Source organism: Patella vulgata, chromosome 1, assembly GCF_932274485.2.
Source record: "Patella vulgata chromosome 1, xgPatVulg1.2, whole genome shotgun sequence".
Lineage (NCBI taxonomy): Eukaryota > Metazoa > Mollusca > Gastropoda > Patellidae > Patella > Patella vulgata.
In genome coordinates, this window is record NC_065879.2 from 73,210,063 (window position 1) to 73,234,694 (window position 24,632).

Consider the following 24,632-nt stretch of genomic DNA (forward strand, 5'->3'; position numbering starts at 1 on the left):
CAACAAACCTTCATAACGAACCGGAAGTAAAATTGTGTCGCTTGCATCATGAACAATAATGGAGTTGCTTCCCATAGACCTATTGGCAAAACTTCACTATTTATTTTGTTTATCGGTCGGGCATTTTGACAATTTGTCGCCGAAATGCCAATTGGTCAAAAATTGCAAATAGATAATAAACGAGAACAAAGAAAGGTCAAAAGTTGACATACAATAACGATATGTTTTTTTTAAATTATGGATTTTACCGGGTTGTTTTTTAATACCATGCTTATTAATTGCAAGAATATAATCCCCTGCCGTTGTGTTGGGATACGGTCGTCAAATCATCGAGCTGTGTTAATACGAAATAACAGCGAGTTGCCATTATCTTTATACAAACAGTGAAATCTTACCTACAACTTTAAAGCGCGCATAGAATGATCATAGTTTGTCATTTAACGCGACAAAATACAAAAACTCTATTAGTATTATGATGGGGATTTCCCTTTTAAATTAATATTAATACTGCTATACATAGCACCAAAAACCTTAAATGATCGGTAAAAAAATAAGTCGCGTGACGGACAAGTAAATATTAATCGAGAGTAAATTCACTTTATATATATATATATAAAAAGCCCGTCTACGTTTACGCGGTGGCCAAGTAATATAATCGTGTATGGCGTAATAAAGATACATGTACACCTAAAAAAAGCGACTAGCGGCACGATTTACTTTACGTCATTTACATTTCATAATTTATTAGAAATTGTGTATGTCTCAGTATTATTTCCGAAAAAAAAACCCCAACGCTAATGAAAATCCCTAACACTTTTGTGTCCCTTAAAGGCCCATGGCGCCGGACCCCCCCCCCCCCCTAACGACCCCCAAAAAATATAATAATAAAATAAAAACCCTACTACAGGACCGATTTACTTTACTTCATCTACACAACTCAGTACATGTATTTCCGAGAATAAAACCCAACCTCTAACGAAAATCCCGAAAAAAAAAACAACTCTTTACCGAAAATCCTCAACGCTTTTGAGTCCCTTTAAAGGCCCACCAAGCCGGAATAACAGTTACATTAGAGGTGTAAGATTAATGTAAACTTTGAATCAAAATTGAAGCGCATTCGAATAAAAATCATTTTCAAGACAAAAAGACTTTGTTATATCGAGTTATTTCCCTTCAATTACATTTGATCCCAAGAAATTTTTCACCGGCTCATCTTCGACATCACAGTTAGTGGAACATGCTCTGTTATTGTACGTCGACAAAGTATACGGAAGGGTGGTATTTTGACGAAAAATATAAAAACATTGATATTAGATCTTTAATGAAAAAGAAAAGCAAGGTCCAAATATATAAAATTTGTATGTGCATAAAACTAAAACTATAACACCTCTTTTTTTCCGCACGTTAGAATACTTTGCTATACATTGTAAATTCTGATATATAATCATGTTGAAGTATCATTATAGAATATGGATCGATATTGCTATGACATGGACATGTACGTTTTTCCCGCCATTATAAAACTAGTTTTGCAGTTTATTACCTTAGTATCCATTCATTTATTGATTTTATATGGGTAAAATTTGAAATGCTCGATTACAAATTGCAAATTAAATGAGGATCCAAGAAAATTCTGTAGTGGTTGTTTTAAAATATATAGTTTCTTGACAATTTTATTTATTAGAATTTTTATTTTTACAGTTGAGTTAAAATGTTTCGAAATAACTCATAACGGTCGTCAAATCATCACAAGAAACTGAAACGCTGTTATCTTATTCAAACGATCAAATCTTTTTGTCATTTTTCATGACCAATTTGATTCGGGTGAACAATGGCGTTCTGAAAGTCCGTACATATACCTATAAACCAAAACTGTAAACTGAGATAGTCTTTAAACATTGTCATATCTCATATCAGATTTTATTTTTTGATTTTTAACTGTGAACATGGCACCGTTATCAGTTTTATAGACATGAAATTGTCGTCAAAAACTAATATATCGACCAGAGCGCAAAGTTCTCCCTTTCTTTAGTTTATTTCTCTATCAATATTTTGTCAGACAAAGGACTATTTTCCCCAATCATTAGATGTTTGGGCCATGTAATAGTATTGATATTGACAAGTTTTTAAATTGGAGAAACCCATCATAATATAATTGTAATTATCTTATCAGTAAACAAAACATTCAGCACTCAGAATTGTCTACTTTGATTATAAATGAAATGAAATGGGGTTTAACGTCCTTCTGTTCTGCTCCAAAGTGGGCTAATGAAGACGGGCATACGCCATTCAGTGTGCTATTAGGGAAATTTTGCCCGGACAGGGGCACTACGGCATATACTCTTATATCGAATTCCAACTGTCAAGGGATGTTTTACGTGCACGCCAATGTGTACACGGGACCTCGGGTTTTCGTCCTTGTCAGCCCCTCCGTCCTGCATCACTGCCAAGGGGGAACCACGTCGGAAAATCTGGATGAACTTTCTCGGCCAATGCAGGGATCGAACACCCGATCTCCAGGCTAGCGAGCCAGCGTCTTACACACTTAGCCACCGTTACCCCCTACTTTGATAGATCTGTCCTGAATAGCCGCCAGTATAATATTTCATAATGCGGCTCCAATCCGTTTTACGTCTTTCATACACGCAAGACAATGAAAAAATAAACAGTTTAAATTTCATTAAATGGAAACAGAATAAATACATCGCAAAATTCTCAAAGTGTACTTAGTGTTTTCGACTAAAATCGTCAATGGAATTAAAATGTATAGCTATTTGTTGACAGGCCGCGTAAGTTTCGTATGTAAGCAATATTTACCAATGCAAATGTTATGGATAATGAAATATACATGGGATACCCCTTAACGTTTAGTCAATTAATGAATAATCTAATTAATGCGTGGGCCTTTTTATATAAATCTTATTGAAATATGTTTTATGAAATCAAACGTTACTACTTTATTTTATCAAGATTAGAATACATTATCTTAACGATATTTCATAAAACAATATCGTTTTTCATGATAAGTCTAAAATAATCCTTAGAGATCCCAAGAAAAACAGGATACGCACGCTGTTTAAGCATCCCTCTTTATTTTAAAGACGTTTTGAAATTCAAAACCTCCATCGTAGTATGAAGCGTCTGCCTTCTTAGTCGATTTTTTTGCTCTCTCTTGGTGTAAAGATAACGGCAGTTCGCACAGAGCTTTAAACCTAAATAGCGATAAACTCGGCATTTAACTATGGGTTATTAAAGACTGGGATAAGTTCAGTCTGAAATGGTGGCAGTATTTTAATTGAAGCTCCTAAAATTGAAATGGAACATCTTACGGTTTACTTTGATAATTCTGAATTAGGTGAATTATTTCGAAAACAGTGAACATTCTTCCGAAGTTTTAATACGTTATTTATATTAGACACTAAAAGAAATAGGAATTAACTATAAACCTTGATTTTTGTGGGATGAATTGTTGTACGGGATATTTAATGAATAAAATTTCAAGATTAATGACAATTGGGAAAATTAAACAAAAGTAATAAATAATTGTATTGAACTTAAAATACAGACTTTTATATCTTCTGTGATAATTATAAAGTTAATATAGTTATGATATGTGAGTTCCTAACAACGACTTTTAGAGGTTGACAGACATTTGGAATTTTCACTACATATATTATCCGAAATAAGGTAAGTGACCATTTTCCTGATTTCCCTTATTTTCCGTGATAAACGTTTTAAGGTCTAACAGATTAACGTAGCAACCATAACAAAGAATACAAATTGACATTTCGATATTGGGCAAGTAGACCTACGGTTTCTGTTTCTGCAATATTAATCTGAATATATATAAGATATTTGTTATCAAATATTTTCAACCTATGGCGGGAATGGTTAAATGTATGACTGTGAAAATGACACCGTACTCTCTTTCTTTCTTGATGAATACATTTATTTAGATATATTTTATGCTTAGTCCCTTCAAATATTTGTGTCTAAAATAATTTTGATATAATTGTTTGTTACTAATTATAGCACAGATCCCGTCCTAAAATCGAAGCATTGTCTCCATACGCTAATAATAATAATATGTCGCGAGCGAGACAGTGTGTGCTTACTATCCCGTACTTAAAACCATTTCCTAGATGTTTGGATAGTTTCAATATAACTACATGTAATATTGTTTCATTTTGTGTGTTTGTATTTGACATTTTGTAGACTATAATATATGACTGTCAACTGCAGTTTTGCCTGAAAGTGTGGTATTTGTAATGTCCAAGAAACATCAAATGATACTAAACTTACATAACAAGCTCACAATAAATTAAGCAATGATTATAGACCGCCCGGCAAAGTATAGTAGAAAGAACGTCCCTCGTCATACGTGAATTATGGTAATAAATATGCAGGGACATATCTGAAAAAAGAAAACATAATATTTGCAAAAAAGCTTTATTTCTGTATTGACGACACTGAGTGCAATGTTGTGAGTTTATATTTCGACATAACCATTAGGGACTATGCCCATTAAAACGCATTTATTAGTTATGTTGTAAATATAGAAAACGAATCAAATCGCTGATGTTAGTTGATGTTTATTGGTCCGTAGTGTAGTGCTATGGATTGCGCAAACAAAATTATATTTGTGGGTATACATGTACCTGTAATGGACCAACTACATTGTCATGGTAGTCCTATGCTGACAAAAAGTGTTGGCGAGGCGTTAATTTCCAATAAAATCGCTTTATTTAATGTGAAATGATTCTATAGAAGACCAAGAGCAATACAATATTCATCATTTTAATAGAGTATTATATAGTGCCGCTTTAATAAGATTGAAATAATACCCTTTCTTTTTCCTGTATTGTGGCCCCTTCAATCTAAGTCTTGTACTATGCAAACTTGGGAATTTTTTGTAGATTATTTAATGCAGATCGAAGAAACTATTATTTGGTTAGCTTACGACCTTTCAACCCACATTCTAATACCAGTGTCCTTCAGATAAGATAGGTATTAATTATTGTCCTAATTAGTGGAGCCAGCTAATTTTAATGATGTCATTAATTTGGGCGAGATAACCCATCGTTGACCTAACAAGACAATGGATATTTGTTTCATAGTCGACTTTTACATTATTCTAAATAAAAAGCATATCTAAAATGGAAACAACATAATTTGTACATATATGTAAATTTAAAAAAAAGAGAATGAAATGAAATTGGTTTTAACATCCCACCTTTATGCCATACAGGGAAATGAGGGAAATCGAATTTCAACCGTCAATGATTCTTTTACGTGCATAAGGACAAGTAACATTAATCAACCTAGATCTGATCCTGGTACTCAACAGTCGAAATATTTTTTTCGTGTTAGTCAGACTTACTAATTATGAAATATACATTTTAATTTATTAATTAAGCTAGACAATCTTTCTTCTAGAATACTATCATCAACAACGCCTCTTTAGTACCGAAGTAGTGGGATAAGTGCCGCACCCTGAAAAAAAAAGCGCCCACTACTTTGCAAACAAATCCGATAGTTCCATGAAATACATTTGCAATAACCCAATTTAATGCCCGATGAACTCATCATAAATGTCAAGTAAATGCTATATTTATACATGTACTAACAATTCTGAAGTTGACATAAAATTAACTATTGGCGAAAACATCCGATGCCCCCATCCTCGGCAAAGAATGAATTTTGATTTGAACAAAAATGCAGAAAACATAATGGACAAGGTAACATACAAAATTTTGGAAATCCATTAACGGCACAAGTAACAAGGAGTTATCTCCCTTTATGGAAAATATCAATAATTATTGATAACGGTATTTAGTTTAAGCAATTATTTCGATAAACTGAATAGGATTTAACAATAGACAAGGACCCATATAACTTCTCCCCAAAAATTATTTCTACTATAATATCTGTAAACCCCTTTTTCAGATAGTAGCCTATTTGAGGATAAAGTACATGTACCAACAAATATTTAAACTGAGAGAGAGAAATGGGGTTTGGTTTAACGTTCACTCGACACAAACCAGGTCTTCTTTGATTGGCAGTTAGTATTTGAACATATTAACACAAGGTACAATTTTATGGATACACAATTACTGAGTTTAATACTAAGCGACGTTTCGATGAGGAAACTCTCGTCTTTATCAAGCAAATGATATAGGTATGTGAACAGTAGGCAAATATATACAGAATATGCAACAAATGTTTAATTGTATTTGATTCTTATCTTTGTTGCATATTATGTATATATTTGCAGAAATAAAGATTTTCAGATATACTAGTAGAAATACTGTTTTGCGAGAACTTATATAGCTCCTTGCCCGTTCTTCAATCCGATTTAGTTTGTTGAATCAAATATTGCTTAAACTATTGTTTTACGTTCCATCCGAACGATTGGGCACTGTCCTGTCCAGACCCCCTCGTCCTCTACCACTGACAAGGGGAAACCGCACCGGTGTTGTACTGTAGACAATGTGAAAATGAAACAAAAAGACTGTTAAAGAGACCGAATTTGATGTTTGCACATGTAGTGACAGCGATGATGATAATGATGATGATGACTAACTTTGATGACGTTTAAAGTGAAGAGTAACCGTGTAATTTTGATTTTCAATGATTGCTGTACTCCAGAAATAATTAGTTTTTGCCATATATCTATATTTGTAAACAAATTATAGATACGATTTCAGTTTAAATATCTTTGTAATTTGGCCTTAACTAGAGGTTTACAGCTACATGTCGTAAAAATACTGCATGGTCTAATTCAAAGGGTATATGGGTTGTGGGTTTATGTTTTAGTAGAAAAAATCACGTGGTTTCAATGCGATTTACAATGCTATTGGTAGATTCTGGTCTCCATTACTTCATAACCATATTGCTCAACCAATGGCAAACATATCCCCTGGCTCATCAGACTCTAGCCACCCAGCCCATAATTTCTGGGTAAACACCCGCCCACCAACCCCCGCAGGCCCTGGGACACCATTAACTATATAAATATTGGGCTGTGTGCTCACCCACGGTCTTGTGGGTCATATAGCATCAGCAGTAACCACGCATAATAGCCATAATTTTGGTTAGGATCGATCGATTTGAATAATTATTGGACTAATGCATTATATACATGTAGTTTGTATCTTTGATTGCGTATCGTATTAATCTCAATATCTGATATTTATTTATAAGCTTGTGCTCCTTTAAATTACATTGTATTGATAACACAATAAGCCTGTTCCATCAGTTTTCTATAAATACGGGCGTGATATATTAAAATGAACAACCAGTACGCTTATCATCTGGTCTTATCAAATACCAAGTTAGAAGTTAGAGATAAAAGTCGTTTCATTACTTCGTTTCGTTTTGTCTGATATAACATCTATAACAGCATTTAACGGTGGGTACATGATTCTTAAAGGTTACGTCGATCCGTGATAATTCCAATTGTAAAATTTCTAAAATGGAAATGATCGTGATTTGGAATATTATATTAGATGGACAATCACTCTTATCTGAACAGCTTATTCACATCGGGCTGTGTTACAAATTTCGGATAGTAATTGACAATATTTTTTTTTTAACAAGTTCAAAATAAAATAATTTAAGTAAGTTTGTGTAACGGTTCATTTCCTTCCAACCGTTAATGCTTGTATCATCATAATATGCCAATTTATGTCGGTTTCATCCAAATATCGTTTTGAGTTGGGTCTGAACTAAAATTCATTTAAACATAAATTCTTTGTTTTTGTATTTCAGAAATCAGATGAACCGTTTCAACCTTTAGTGAATTTAGATGAACTACTTTGAATATTTTTACCGGAAAGAGGAACGATTTGTTGGAACCCAAAGATAGAATAATCGTTTGTTAGTGAGGCGGTATCGCGCTTGTTATCAATTGAGAACCATGTTTCAGAACTCAATGACGGAGGCTACACCTCAGGGATACGATGCCTCAACACCTAGTTCCTATCTTTATCCTAGCACCGGAAGTTCATTACATGTTCCAACTCCAAGAAGTGTTGTACCTATCCAATATGGCAGCCAGACCGGAAGTAACGTAAGCAATGCCTATAACCAGATTGATAATTCGTACTCTGGAGCAGTATCCCAACGCTATGGTTACAGTCCCACATCTGCTTCCCATATACCCCCACCCTCGGGGCGATCAGAGGGAGTTTACTCCACAACCCTACCCCGGCCACCAGGAATCAGCCCATATCCTTCCTACATGAGCAACGAGATCAGCCGGTGGTCAACATTTAACAGTATGACGTTACAACCCGGGCTTTGGCGAACGGGACCAGGTAAGAATTGGTTTCAAGGAAATTTAATCCTTGTTATCTTCACAATGTCAATGTTACAATGTTTTGGCATACGTCTGATACTTTGACTTCATTAACCGACTCTACATGGAGATCTAGTACACTTATTTATCAACTCTCTTAATTCTTTGGAGCTTAATTTTAGCCACTATGATGATAACGTTTGCGCATTTAGACTGCACTATAAACGATGTCAGATATATTTGAAAGTGGTTTTAATTCGTCGGGTATTTCGAACTAAATGGTAAAGTTTATGCCAGTGATACGCATGGTCAGTTCATGAAAATACTTATAACATAATATGCTAAATTGTAGTTTTTATTATTTTTAAAATATGCATATCGTAACTGACAACAGTAGATATATCAAAAATGAAATCTCCAGGCTGCGTACTTCGGTTCTATTTTATTTTAGTTCCTACAACATACACCCCTTTTTTGATACGCCCACATTGAAATGTGGTCGTATATTGCTCTCACCCCCGTCCGTCCGGCGTTCACAATTGCTTGCGGACGCTCTAGAGGCTAAAGTTAATATCCGATTGAATACAATTATACCCTGTGTTTAAGGTCATGAGACCAAGAATCCTGTTGATTTTCAACAATTTCGATAATTACTGCTAGAGTTATGGCCCTTGGTCATTTGAGAAATCTTGTGGACGCGCTAGAGGCTAAAGTTAATATAAATTTATACACAGTGTTTAAGGTCACGAGACAAGCAATCGAAACAAATTCTAATGATTACTGATAATTACTAATGGCTTGTTACTCGTAATCAGATTTTAGTGAGTTGTAAATGTTTTCATTACGGACAAAAAAAAAAAGTGCGACATCCCTCGTTGACTTGCCGGACGACTTAACGGCAGTGTGCGCATGTTTCGTTGCCTGGCAACCTATCGTTTTTGGTTGTACCGAAAAGCAAATTGCATTTCATCTGTCATTCAAAACATAGTATCTGATTTTATAGAAAATAATTACTTCTCATTTAGACATTTTCTACAGCTTCTAAACTGTTTGGCTGATTTCAATACAAATTAGACAATGTATACGTCTTTTCTTAAACCATTTGACAGTTTGGTACTGTTGTTACCTGGGTAGTGGGTCTTCAAGTTTCTTCAGTTGTCGTATGTTTCTTGAGAGAACAAATTAAAACAACTTATTTCACTTGGGTTGCTATTCATTTTCTAGTTTATATGCCAAAAATCTAAAATTATATACTATACAGACTTCAAATTGGGATTAATTTAAATAGAATTTCAGGTTTTGACTTTTTCCTCTTTGTTCTCTTTTTTTATGCACATTTAAATAAATTTGGCAATTTTTTTTATAAGAATAAATATACTACAGTTGCTGGCCCCAATTATATAATATTTCCGTAAAGAAATAAAAAAAGACAACCCCCGTAGGCTCTAATTATGTAAAGAAAACAAACCTTACAGTTATAATTTTACAGCTGAACGATTACTAAGTCATCCGTGTTATGACAGGATTATCAAGAACGTGCTCCCTAGATTTACACAGAACAAATTCAACACGCGTCGAGTCTCAAATTTCCCAAAATTAGTTTTCTTCAAGAAAACAGAAACTCAGATGTAAACGAAAGTCGCAAAAATAAGTCGACATTAAATCTATCATTTTTGAACAAAAAGAGGTCACCATGCGAGGTTACAAAAATTCGCTATAAATGTTTATGAAATGTTATCCTAAACATGTTTACTTCTTGGAGATTGTATATTCGCTACAAATTAAACTTTTCAAATTGAGCTTACGCCACTATAAATATTGAAAAATATGCATGAAAGGTGCGTAAATTATAAACTAGACCATAATAGTCAACATGACGTTGTAACGAAGAACGCAACCAAGTTTAAAAAAAATTGAAAGCACAACGAATATGTGTTGAATATTCAATACATGAAAAGAAAAAGTATTCGCGATAGTGTTTGGGTATAATTAGTATTACGTACTTGGACAGGAATGATTTGCCCAAAAGATGACCGACCAACTTTATTCATCACTAATCACTAAGTTCATTTGACCTTTTAAAATTTTCGGGTTGTTCTGAAGATAGTATCGATTTTAATCTAAAGTGGCCATACCCAAGATAAGAATCAGAGCATTTCAATACCTCAAATGTGGCATTCTTTCGTTGGTCAATCTGATAAAACTTTATCACGTTCGCCACGGGTGATACAAATCTCCACTTAACTTCGACCACTTTCTCAGCAAAATGTGGGTTAATTTATTGAAATAATTAAACACCTACTCTTAGGACAGCGTGTCCTAAAATTTACGTACTTTTCGACTATTGCATTTTAATTATGGTCTCAAAGGCGTAGAATTTATTGGGGCGAAAGACGGAATGGTAAAAACTAAATATATAGTATTACAGCATAATATACTGAAAAGTATGATAATTTCAAACCACAGCTGTATTTTGTTTTTAGATTTTTAAATGTCTCCGCTTTAATTTAGAATTAACTTTTAGGCTTTCAGTATATTAAATAGATTTTATCCTTCTATTTCTAGTAGTTCTTTGATTTTGTTGCAATATAAGAAAGCTAATTACCACCAATCCTCACAAATTTTACGCTTGTCTAAAAATTCAGCTGAAAACCAAAATTATCCCTAACGTATACTGAATGATTGAAACCGTACTGAGATGTAGAGGTTAAAATACCAAAATGAGTTTATACAGGTCTACGAGTTCTTTAAAAAGAATAACACGCTATTCAAGAAAAATAACATGTGCTTTACAATAAAATTAACAAGGGTAAAATGATGTATTACGCCTTTTAAAAGTCTTTATAAAATAAATAAGGTAGAACATTATGATACGCAAATTTGTATTCCGCATCGAAAATTTCTAAGATTTCAATAACGAACAATATTTTGAATGTTCGGTCAAATAGACATTTAGAATTTGGTCGTATATTATCACCACCCCTATCGGTCAACCTGTCGATCTGTCGTCCAAAATTGCTTGTTAAACGTCTTTAGGATTGAGTTATGACCCGGTTGACTTAAAATTTTTATTCATGTGATACAGAGGCATATTCATTTCTGATAATTACTTGCATAGTTATGACCCTTGACCACTTTGAATCTCATGGACCTTCTTGTAGCTTAAGTTATCATTCAACGACCTCTGTGAACCTACAGACGAATTAGTTACATTGGGCGTATGTTTCGTTGCCTGGCAGTCTATCTTATTTTTCGGTAAACATGTCAATTTGCGCATGCAGCGTATAGAATGTGTTTGGCCAAAAAATCAACAGTTTTTGTTTGTTAACTTGATCACGCGATGCTAAACTATATTAACTATTTAATTTGTTATTTTATAATTTTCAGACGGACACGATTACTTCGCGGATTTAGAAGGTCGTGAATGTGTCAACTGTGGAGCGATATCAACACCATTATGGCGTAGAGATGGTACCGGACATTATTTGTGTAATGCCTGTGGACTTTATCATAAAATGAATGGCATTAACCGACCTTTAATAAAACCACAAAGGCGATTGGTAAATATAATTATTTCTATTCAACTTTGTTCATTGCATGGTAATGACGGCTTGTAGAAATAACGCCATTTACAGCTGTGCGGATTTTGGCTTTAATTTGCCTTCCTGTCGACCAAATATATGACATCCCAAGAAATCTCTGTGATTGACAGAAAGCATTTGAAACCGGACAATTTGTTAGACTTGTGTATTTTTCTATAGTATCTTTTCTAAAACTGTTAATTTTTCAGTCTGCCTCAAGACGTATTGGATTGTCATGTTCTAACTGTCATACAAGTACGACTACGTTATGGAGACGTAACAACGAAGGTGAACCAGTCTGTAACGCTTGTGGTCTTTACTATAAATTACATGGGGTAAGAATAATTATATTACAATATATTACAATTCAAGAAAAACCATAACATGCCGTGGGACGAACAATCCACAGTTAATAGAAACACTACAATAGCTAATCACTACACTCACTTGCTCTAAATTATGCGATTATGTTTATTCTATCACATAATCGTTCAGAGTAGTGATACCCGCATCCCATTGTAATTATGAAACAGAAGGGATGCTCGATTGTCACTCCGGAAAGTTCCGAATTGACAGAATTGCAATGGAGCCCCACATAATTCAGCATTGTCACAGTTATGACACTTCCGACAACTGGGGAAGTGTGAGTAGAACATGTTTCAGTCGCCGCAGTTTGTTGAGGAAGTATGTGCTGCAGCCAGAGATACCCGTTTCACTCGATTGTCACTATACGCGGGAACGTTCAATCGAGTAACACCATAGGCTGTCAAAGGGACCATTTCTCTGAACGGGAGAATTTCATATTGATCAGTCCGAATGAAGGCGCTTCGTAATCTATGACCAAAGAAAATTCTTTTATGCATATCTCAACACGTAATGGCCGTTTATGGCACCCAAAGTGCGATAGCGATACCGGAACCTATACTCAGGAGTGACAAGAGGTTTGTGGGTTTTTTTTGTGCTGCTCACCGATAACTGTTTCTGTCTCAGAAGCTGAGGTTTATTTTTTGATTGGGAAAACAGTGGACAATGTATCGTTGAAAACGTGGTAGAAAATAACATTGGTGGGTTTAATAAATCGTGTTTATTAACGTATTCGAACTCTATAGCTATTTAAATAACAAACAATAATTGAAATGTACTAAAAGTACATTACAGGGGTTTATACTTTCACATCACACATTACTGTTAATTGGATGATTCGAACCAAAAGACTGTAAACTAAACTTCGAACAGCAGTGGATTAACTGTTTTTTTATTTGGTGTCTGTCAGTCAAAAAGAGAAAAACAATGGGGGCCCTCAAACTACAATTTGTATATGAGTTTTGATATTTTTCCTAAGTATGTTTGGTTTTCATTTGGCAAAAATGTGTCCTTAACTGCGCTTCTGATCATATCAATATCGTTACAGATCCATCGACCACTAGCAATGAAAAAAGACGGAATACAAACTCGAAAGCGGAAACCAAAGAGTTCGGGAAAAGAACGAATTTCTGCAAACAGTAAAACTTCAGATAAACCGGGTATGTTAACAGACCATTTTTTAAGGTTTTGCAACTGCGGGGACAAGATAGGTGGGTCCCGGGTGGGTTTCGGGTGTGTTCTCCCCCTCTTTCCGGGGCTTGCAGGGGGTCCTCCCCCGCGAACATTTTAAAATTTGACTCTCTTATAAATGACCAATCATGCTCCTGTACTTTGGAGATTTTAGCTCCACTAGCAGAGGAAACTTTTTCAGTACGGTAGACTGTATATTACCCTAGTATGATTCGCCAGGTATCATTTTTGGGTTCTCCTCGGCAAATTAGGCTACTTGCTAAGGGTGGTACAGTAAGCGAATTATGGGTATATTGTAGAAGGCAGAAAAATACACTTGGACCTATTTTCATGTGTTGACCATGTTCGAATCTTACTGAATATTGTTTTAGAGTATTGTTTTCATGCTGTTGGCTGACATCATTTTTCGCCACATTCATCCATTCGATATGCAGTCTGTAGGCATATCTAAATTCCGTTAGTCCAAGACATACCACCAGCCAAGCCACAAGCATTCAGTGGGCTGTTGAATTTTGCAGACAGTTGGATTCCCCCTGAAAGACCCCTTCGCAAAATAGTGATTACTAAACATTTTTTTTCACAAAGGTAACTATTGGCTAAATTCCAATCTTTAACATATTGGAAAATCTGACTTACTTTATTTTTCAAATAAAAGGCATTCTGTAATGGCCCACCATAGTTTAGTTTCGTAAATAATCCAAAATGGCGTGTGTGGCGTCTGTTAGTGAACGTTACACAAAAAATCCCCTTTTAGTGTTTTTCTTCCTGTTTTATTTGTTTTACATATTATTCATCTCTTTACATCTATGTTTATTTTGTTAGCTGACGAAAAGTCTTCAATATTTGTCTGATCTCTCGCGATAGGCTTAAAGATTCGTATCTACGCTATCGGATAGCTAAACACCACGATATCTCAATCAAAACGTTTACCTAACCAAACTATAATACACAGATCATATAGGCATTGCACACTTGAAAAAATAAACGCTGTAAATCTATGATGGCGACCCCCTGTCGTCAAGTGTTTATACGCACGTGCAGTGAAGCAGACGTTTATTTGAATACTGAACAATTATTTGTTTGTGATGATAGTTTCGTAGTCTTTGAGTTTGCTAATTATCTGTATAAACATACCCGCCGTTTTTGGCTGGATGGAACGGTAAATAAAAAATGTATATCCTTTAAAAGAGCAACACAATTGGTGATATATTATATTGTCTTTACCCGGGCCCCTATTCATAAAATATTAAACTAAAATATTTCAAGAATACTGAAGGTTCATTGACTGAGCACTAAATTCATAGGGCAAATTTTAATTCTTGTCCAATGAAAAGGCTACATTCTTGAAATATTTTAGTTTAGGTTTTATTGAATAAGGCCCCAGACTTCAAAACTTTGAAAAAAGCTATTTCACCTTTAAGAGGAATCGTTTACAATAAATTAACTGGTTCACTAATTTCTGTTAATTACGAATTCTTTATTTTTCAGATACCAAAGTTATCCAGTCTTCAGTTCTTAGCTCTACTCAAAATGTGTCAATCAAAAAGGAATCTCAGCCAATCAAATCATCCAATTATGAACATGGCATGTTGTTACCGATTCGGTCACATGCGTCATTTGACGATAATATGACTCCCGAAAAATCTCTTACATCACTGGTGCCAAGTGAAAGTCATTCAATTCTGTTTCAGAGAAGTACGTCACCACACAAAATGATGATGTACAGCTCTAGTTCCTCACATGAAATTTCACCAAAAGCAGCGCATGCACAGCGCCATGAATCTCATGTTCTTCCGTCCTTATCAACTATGTCTGTTGGTGTTTTTTGACGTTTGTCTATTACATACTATTTTTCTATACCAATTTTATATTTTTGACGAATTCTATCGCAATCTAATTTTTGATTCTTATAAACGAAACCAATCCTTCCTTTCTGGAGATTTCTGGCGCAGACATCACCATGTGTGCACTTGAATAAGACACGCTGTCCCCGTATTTCGGTCGTAAAAAGTTGGGTACGGATATATTAATAGTGGAATGCAAGGGTAAGCATGTCATAGTAAGTTCTGTGTCTTGCGACATGCGTACAAACATTCATATTACACGGGAATGTTACGAGTAAGTGTGAATATTCAAAGAAATATTGACCAACACAGACGCCATGCCCCCTTTTTCATTAGACATAAACCTATGTGCCATATCAGGTGGCAGCCCTAATAAAATAAATGACATTTCTAATAAAAAAGTTTTTGTTTGGGACAATTGTTTTATTATCGGTAAAATAACTGTTTTATATTTAACAACAAAACACATACTTATGGAAAACAGCTACTAGTGTATTTAAGGCGACGTTTCGTAGAGTGTTCTCTCAACGTTATCAAGATAATACAGTAAAACAGGTATGAGGCAAATATATATAGACAAAATACAACAACATAACCGAAACCATACATATTTACGTAGAAGTTTTTGACGATTAGACAGAAGCAGAAAATTAATGTGCACAAGAATATAAGTTACTACATTTAGTAACGTAAAAATTTTTTTAATGTACTTTTGTATTGCAAAAAAATCCCAAAATAACAAGTTTTATTGTTTAATATTTATAATAATTGTATAGGTATTATAGATTTTATATATTATATATCAAATATTTCAAAATAAATACATGTATTTATATGTCTTATACGTTTTATTTAATGTTTTCGCCAATTTTATCATAGAAGAAATTAGCTACGTCTTGGTACCCGGTTTGGTCGGCATTTACAGAATGCCATAGTGACATCATCAATTCGACTAGTTCGTTTCATATGACCTCCTCAAGTTTACACATGGAAATGTTTTTTTTTTAAATCGGACAAATTTGTTAACTTAGTGTGTCGAAAATAACTGTTAGTCGTGTTTCTACCTATCACAATTGCGAATCACAATTGAGTTAGTTCGAGTTCCACCAGTGGAGACTTGAATGCAGTCTTTAGTGTGGTGTTTGAACGGAGACGCCCATAATGGTTTTAAAAGTTGATTCTACTGCTCTCATCCATATCTATTGTTAACTGGAAGCATATACCTTTATTACGCTGATAACAATTCTTGGTGTTAAAGATGATCAGACAAATACTATGATACAAAATATTCAATTATGGGACTATTTTTGTTGGTGTCCATCCTTTGTTAATCCCTAATTGTCGTGGAGTATTTTGAGTTTACTCTTTATCACACGGGCGGTTCATCCTCATGAACAAATGTCCTTGAAGTCCCAAATAGTGAAATTAAAGATGTAATACCACAACAATCTGGATCGAAATCGGTCTTTGTACAAAATAGTAATCTGGCTTTGACGAGGATTTTTGTTGAAGCATCATAATTCATCGTTCAATGAATCAGCCAAAGCAGTGAGGTTAAAATCACAAAATATCCGTAGTAAAATCTCGAAAAATAACGGCAAGTAGCGCCTAGTGGAGTGAATTTTTCTGGAATTTCAGTTTGAGTTTGAGAAATAGACACACTGAATCAAAATCATAATTGTGTGATTTTCTGAAACTCTGAGTTCCGGGTGGGAATTGCATTACCCCACCCAATAGTCAGTAAAAGTCCCGTATTTCGGGCACTTCATTTTTCGGGATGGAATAATTTTCACATTTTTCCTTTTACATCTAGTAAATTTGATGATCATTGGCCGACTATGATTAGAAAGCTTCGGCCATTTAATGATTCAATTTAATAATGGAGAAGTGAGGCTAAGTCTCAAAAAACAAGTACCGTTGTTACGATAATAAACAATTCTTGTATTTTGCCAAAACCGCAAACAGTGATAACTTAGCCCAGAACAAAGTAATTTGAATGAAATTTTCAATATTTTCATTTTGCATTATCTATTTTTGAACTATTATAGTAAGAACGACCAGCTCTGTATCTAAATTTACGTAATGCATCTTTAGAACATATACAACATAAAAAGATATCTATGTCATAAAATCAAGTCCGGACGATAGCCTTGACAGTACCTTTAAATTGATTATAGTTCATTAGTACAGAGCGCCAACCACTGCTTATGCCCTTTATATCCTGTTACGCAGCGCTCCTCCGTTTACCATTTTGCAAATTTACTACATAATGTCGATTATGTTAAAATTTGTATCTTAAAAACTATGTTTTGGTAACAAATATATTCTTCCTGGTACAAATGTAGTTTGAATATGTTTTGAAATCGGTGCCTATGTATATTTAGGAAATATATCTTTAAATATTATGTATTATGTAAGAGCTTAATCTGCCTACAGCAGGTTTCACATGTTATATAGATTTAGACATTTATTCCCATGATCATGTCCATAATCAACTCTCTTAAACATTGGATGGCTTGGATTAGACCATCCACGCCATTTAATCGACTGACCTTAAAATGGTACTTAATAATCGAGACTTCAAACACTCTTAATTTAGCTCAGAATAAAGTAAATTGATTGGAATTTTTAATATATTCTTTATTCGTATCTACCATAACTATTATAGCAAGAGTGGTCAGCTCTTTATCCAAATCTTACTTAAAGCATCTTTTACTAAAACATAATATCCATGATGTCGATCTGCGCGTTGTTATTCTTTGTAGATCAGAAACATACGCAGTAGTAATTAGTTTTAATGGTTAAAATATATATGAATAGAAAAGATAAACGCAAGTCAGAGAGTCATGTCTGGTTGGTAAAATAGGCGTCAAAACTTTTCAAATAAAAGCAAAATGTGGTGTATATCAAACCACACAAACCCGCCATTATAAATCACGAAAGGCCAGGCAAATAAAACTGATAAGACGATCGACCACACGTTCGCTAAACCTAAACAAAAGGATGAGGTCCCCCTTAGTTTATCGTTACAAATGTCAGATTGTTTGCAAACATTGGAAATCGCTGTGAAATATACAGCAAGCCGTCTGTTTTACACATTGGTTTTACGTCAAACTAAAACACGTTTCCAGAATTTTATATTGAATTAAATACTCTTTATTTTGCGAATAATTAACCTTGACAACAGATGATTTTCTGTGCCTCAATTAGATAAAACACATGGCGGGTGTCACACACGACGCAATATATATTCTGCTCCCCACTTCTCATTGAAGTGGGAAGTTCCTATTGCAGCATGCTCGTAACTACATTCGAACGTTAAGAACGCGAGAAGTTGCACGCTCTTGCTACTCTCCAGAGTGGCCCTAGACAAAAATTTGGATAGTTTTCGTGACGCCAAGAACGTATATATTATGTCCAGTGACGTTGGATTATCAGCACCCATGGGCAAATTTTGGTCTATTGCATTTACAAAGGAAATAAATATTGCCGCTTACATTTAACAAGGACATGGTGTGATGTTTTTGTCTTTAGTTACGATTGGCCCTTAACTTGGACCTATTTTTTTTTAAAATTAACGCCGAGAAGGTCTTATCAAAAGAACCTTGGATCAGACCCGAGCTTCTAGATAAGTGGAAATGTCGGTATCTCCTATAGCAAAACTCTGTAACCTCGATATATACTTAATTATCTCGACTTAGTATCTCAAGCGCTCGACTTAATATCTCGAGCGCTCGAGATATTATTTTTCTTTTTGCGTGTCCTAAATCAGCCACCGTACACTGAACACCCCGACCCCCAAATTGGGCCTTTACTGTGTTGCACAACATGAATGATATTATTTAAAGTGTGGCGTGATTTAGACTACTTGGAAAGTAGTTTCCTACACCTAGGAAGTCTCAAGAACCAGTATGTCTTATTAGACATAGCACCGGGGTTTACACACTACGAGCTTTGAGTGATTTTGTTTCACTTCTACAAAACATCTTCAAGCGACCATCCTGGTCTAAATATACACCTACCAATCTATATATCTACCTATTTATGTATATAAAAAGATAAGTAAAGTCAAGTTTATCAGGAATCCTGCCGGTGCAACCATGAGATATGATAAATGGAGGGGAGTATATCAGATTTGAGCAGACGGCTGTTGAAGAGGCAGACGTGAAGTCGTGTTTTGGTGAGCACTTGATCAAAAAGATACCCAAATTTATCACCGCCCATCTTTACTCTTATCTTATCTATTAACGTGTCATACCAGCGATTCACAATGTTTCGTTTCATGTCTAATTTTCCGTTCCCATATTTTATGTTACATTTCCCTGAACGCATCATTTTCCGTGGCTTAATTTCGTGTTGAGGTCAGATAGTCCCCTTTTTAAGGCACACTTTCTGTTCATTTTCCGTGCCTTAATTTTATAATGCACAGTTTTTCAATCTGTACAGATATGTCTAAAGTTTTGACACAGATCTTCGTCCCCGAAGATAATCCTTTATGAACCATCTCCATTGACATATTTAATTTTGAATGTTGCAGTAGGATTAGACCCAAAATTACACTTTCAATTTCTAAATTACAAATCAAAAATTCATATTTTATATAATTTTTGCACTTTTTCAAAACTATAATTAATGTACTGTGAAACTGCGAAAACTAAACTAGCGAAATTTAAATCTGGCCTTAAATTAATCATGTACATATAACCTGTTTTATATGTTGATGACTGAAACAAACATTCGAACATTAGGAAATTAATAGCTAGTATAACTCAATTGTTTGTGTTTTTAATGGTGCTTTACATGGCATAAGATCTTATCAAAACATTAAATCATTATAAGACCTTGCCACTGAAAGTATGTTTCCAACTAAATAAAATATGCATGAAACCTTTCCTTAGGAATAACATAAACATATAGAACATATTTATTTCTGTTATGAAATATCTCCCACCCACCCCGCTCCGGTATAAAGCCCAATGATTTTTTGATCTCACATCTGGATTGGACAAGAAGACAGAAAAAAGTATGTAAAATACAAAAGCGGTTTTTGAGAGGATGGAAAATCTTGATTTTTGGACTTGGTCCCAAAGCACTACCCATCTTGTAATTATTCATAGGGGCTACGCTCTTCGAAAAAAGCCTAAGGCTCAGACAATTCAAGTACGATCGACATGAAACTTGGCATGATTGCTTCCTTGAGAAGTGTGCATTGACTGATGTACTTCGAATCACAATACCAAGATGTCGATCTATAACGGCATGCTCGGTACTTGGTCCATTATCGTACTTGTGAATTGTTCATTTTGGTATAGCGTTAATGACGCTAGTCTAGATTATTTAGCGTCCAGTTTGAAAACGCCAATTTTGATTTTTTATGCACTTAAAACAACATCAAAAGATCATTAATTAACTAACCAAATTTGTTCTAGTCTGCATACTTTTACGAATATAATTTATGCATTCGAGTCTTAGTATTCTGTCTGGAATCTTATTAATTAAATTCTTTAATGACTTCTGGCCATGTTATCCTTTTAATACGTCGGTGGTATAAATTTAGTTTAATAACTACTATTAAGATAAATAAGTAGATAAGAACTAATACCGTTCAGACGCTTATTTTTAAACCAATTCAAAGTCGCCGGGGTTCTTAAAAAAGGGTCTGTTGCGTTCTCACGTATTATAAGTCAAACCAGTTTAACTATTCTGGGCCCTTATTCACGAAAACTTAAACTAAGTTACAACCGAAATTTTAAGAAATACTGCAACTTCATTGGATATATGCAAATTGATTTTACTGGTCAGCCAATCGAATTGCAGTATTTCTTAAAATTTCGATTGTATCTTAGTTTAAATTTTCGTGAATAAGGGCCCTGACCTCTTTGGTCAGCGGTTAAAGCTAACTACGCATCATGTTCCTGAAGCAACGACCGCGAGTTTTACAACATCTAACCGTTGCTTCAATACTCAACAATTCCCGAACTTTTGCGCTCGTTGTGTTTACACGTGACTAATTAGCATTGTCCAATCAGAGGTCGTGGCACATAACATACTGTAAACAAATATGGCGGCCTCCATAGAAAAAGAAATAGACAAGTTTACAGCCTTTGTTGATCAACAAAGATTTCCAGCAACCTTGACATTGATCGAACCTTGAACTTTGCAACTCGATTGTCACATGTAGACATTTTAGCTAGAAGCGCGAGACTTGATAATCGTAACGATATTTTTAACGAAGGAATCTGATAGGATCACAAGCTGGGTTTATACCCAATCGAAATTAGTGCTAAAATATGCGGAGTATTACGTGAAGGGCTTGATAAGATGTACGTAGTTAAGGCGAGATCAAGCCTTCTATTGAAGATGACTACGCAAGGCCTTCACGTAATACCCTGCATATTCCTCGGTCGTCGCGAATACCCAGTCCTGCGTTTTCAAGCTAAAATGTCTACCTGTGATAATCGAGTTGCAAAGTTCAAGGTTCGTTCAATACCAAGATTTCAGTGGAGGTCGCGATGTCACAGCCTCTGATTGGACGCTACTGTTCACATGTCTGTAGATAACGTTGCTATAAGTTCGGGAATTGTGAAGTAATCTAGTACTGCGTACTGCCCATGTCCAAAGCGAGCTGAAGCCGGGATTTTTAAAGCAGTCCGTTCAGACGGCCAAGAAGAACCAGTTTAAAATAAAAAGCCTTCTCGAAGACAGACAGCTGGGTTTTTTAAAGTGGTTTATTTCCCCCACATTTGCGTTCAGTTTAAGAGTCTGATCGGGCTGTAAAACATAGGTTGGATGTCTCTTGAAACGTTGTCGTGTAATGTATTTTACATGACACGAGATCTTATCAAAATCTTAAAGATATATACACAGTTATCTTTATGTCCTAATCGTCGACTCGAAACGATTTAAAACAGGGAGTCATTCTTCCGTGCACCACGGGAATAACATCCTCACGAGATTCCATCATAGATTACGTCATAAACAAGCTGTCACGTGAATTAGACTTGATCAACCTGTCATGCCATGTTTTAGTAGTTTATCATAAATGATCATAAATACTAGATGACAGGGGTCGTATATCATACCAGACCGATTATTTGTTAGTTTTTATGTGGGTATTAAAATGTTTGCTGGCGTGTGGCTTATTCGTAGACACACACACCGTTTGTTTTAAAATGTAACTTAATTAAAATAAATATTTTCAGCCGAGTTCTTTTCAGTGCAAATCGCTAAACCGACAATTTTATATAAAAAAAAGATTCAGTTACAATATTCGTTGCACTTTTGTGATCGTGTTTGTTTTTTTTCTCTTAGAAACATGCGGCGCATTTGGCCTAAATCTAAATTATTCAGAATTATCATTATAATAATAATAATATATTTATTTCGTACTAAATTGAGTACACAATACACAAATACTTACAAAACTATGAGAAAAGTAATAAATATACAAAAAATATACATTCTCATAGTTAAATGTCTAATATGTGGACAAGTGATGAATAATTTCATTTAAATTGTTTTTATCCGTTTTACAAATAGTTTGATCCCTTAATAAAATCATATCATTTATTGCACTTACAGTTTGCATAGTAACATCATCAACATTATCGATTGATGTTAGTTTCTGTAGTATAGTTTGGACACACAATTTACCTATGTCGTACTTATTGATATTATATCTATATGAAATTAAATTCAAGTTATTACATGCAGACGACAAACTACCATTTAAAGCTAACTGACCACATATAAAAGTAGCCTGATTCTTGCTACAAAGTACTGTGTGAATAAATTTAACAAAACGTTTCAATAACTGAACTTTTATAGGATAATCCGAACATATCAGATTTAATAAGTTACTGTGGGCATGTTGAGGTAAATTCCATAATCGTCGAATGCACTTTCTCCATGAACAATACAGCTTACCAATTGACTTATGCGAATAGTCTAACAATTGGGATCCATACAGAGGCATGCAATAAGTTTTGAACAATTTATATTTAAGAGAAGAGTAGGCATATCGAAATTCACTTAAAGTTATATTGACCCGTGATAAAAAATTATTGATACATCTATTGACTTGAGATTCTTTTGTATCGTGATCAAGTAAATTACCTAGGTGAATTTCAGATTTGACTAATTCTATATATTTTCCATTGAACAATATTCTGTCAATATTTATATCGTCATTCCTGGTTCTATCGTGATTCAGAAAAACAAGTTTACTCTTTTCTGGGTTGAAGTTTACATCATACTCTTGAGCATAATCATTGGCTATTTGCAAGAGTTTTGTCAGGGCATGACGAGATGGCGTAACAAGCGTCACATCATCTGCATAAGCCAGAACTCCAGTATAAACGTGACCGACATGACAACCAAATTTGCTGTTTCTTAATCGAGACAACAATTCATCAAAATATATACTAAATAAAATATATACTAAATAAAGGCGTGACAGTGGGGATAGCTTCCAATAACTGTAAATAAATCTCCCAATATTGTATTTGATATGCAATGAGTTCAATTCTGCAGAATCGTGTTGTTACATTGTCTTGCGCTCCTATAGTCAAGAGCACTTCTCCTTGATATGATATGACCTAACTTACTGCAGATGTAAGCTTTAAGGGACGCGAAGCTAAAGAAAGTTAGATAATTTTAAAGTAACGACGCGTGATTGACATTTTTTGGAAAATATCAAATTTCTCACAGCTTAATCCACGCTATACTGAACGGAAACTTTGGAACTATATGCCTATTGGAGATTCAACTTTCACAATATTCTACGGTTGAAGAGATTCTATAGCGCGTAATTCACGCATAGAGTCTTTAATAGTCGACATGGTAGGTTTCATCTATTTTGGTCACAGAAAAGGTAAAAGACAATTAATCTATCAAAAGTATGAAAAAAATTCATAAAATTTTATCGTAATAGTAATAATATGAATAAAAAAAGCCCAACCAACAACAGATGTCCGGAAAAGAAAATCAAGTTGCCGTGAATGAAACATCCGTTTTCTCGAAGAAAAAAAAAGTAGACCAAAAATAATAGCTGCACCTGTCAATATTGGAAGATATCTGAATGCAGTCATACTGTTATTGATAACTCTTAAAAGTGATGTAAACATTACTTTATTACCATCTAAAATCTCATTAATGATTTGATAAACTTTTTCGATTTCATCTTAAAGTGAAAGTAAAGGAGGATATGGACAAATAATTGCATTTATACATAAATACAGCATACAATAGTTGAGCAATGCTGGTCATAAAAACCCAATGATAGTCCGGTCTGAATGTTTAGCAGATTATTAAGTGGAATATTGAGGCTTAGGAAGAAGCCAACGACAAAATAAG

At 34.5% G+C, this 24,632-nt stretch overlaps 1 protein-coding gene across 1 annotated transcript; it reads left to right on the forward strand.

The window, feature by feature from the left end:
- Window positions 1-3,157: 3,157 nt before the first annotated feature.
- On the forward strand, window positions 3,158-16,034 carry LOC126812647 (transcription factor GATA-4). Its single transcript, XM_050539092.2, has 6 exons — window positions 3,158-3,687; window positions 7,771-8,318; window positions 11,687-11,859; window positions 12,090-12,215; window positions 13,292-13,403; window positions 14,923-16,034. The coding sequence occupies exons 2-6, from the start codon at window positions 7,919-7,921 to the stop codon at window positions 15,261-15,263; spliced, it is 1,152 nt and encodes a 383-aa protein (XP_050395049.1). The 5' UTR covers window positions 3,158-3,687; window positions 7,771-7,918; the 3' UTR covers window positions 15,264-16,034.
- The last annotated feature ends 8,598 nt before the right edge of the window (window positions 16,035-24,632 follow it).

Bases quoted from the DNA above. Each gene is read 5' to 3' on its own strand.
- LOC126812647 (XM_050539092.2), top strand. From the start codon at position 7,919: ATGTTTCAGAACTCAATGACGGAGGCTACACCTCAGGGATACGATGCC. The intron at 11,860-12,089 runs GTAAATATAATT...TTAATTTTTCAG, and splicing joins TAAAACCACAAAGGCGATTG to TCTGCCTCAAGACGTATTGG. The intron at 13,404-14,922 runs GTATGTTAACAG...TTTATTTTTCAG, and splicing joins TAAAACTTCAGATAAACCGG to ATACCAAAGTTATCCAGTCT.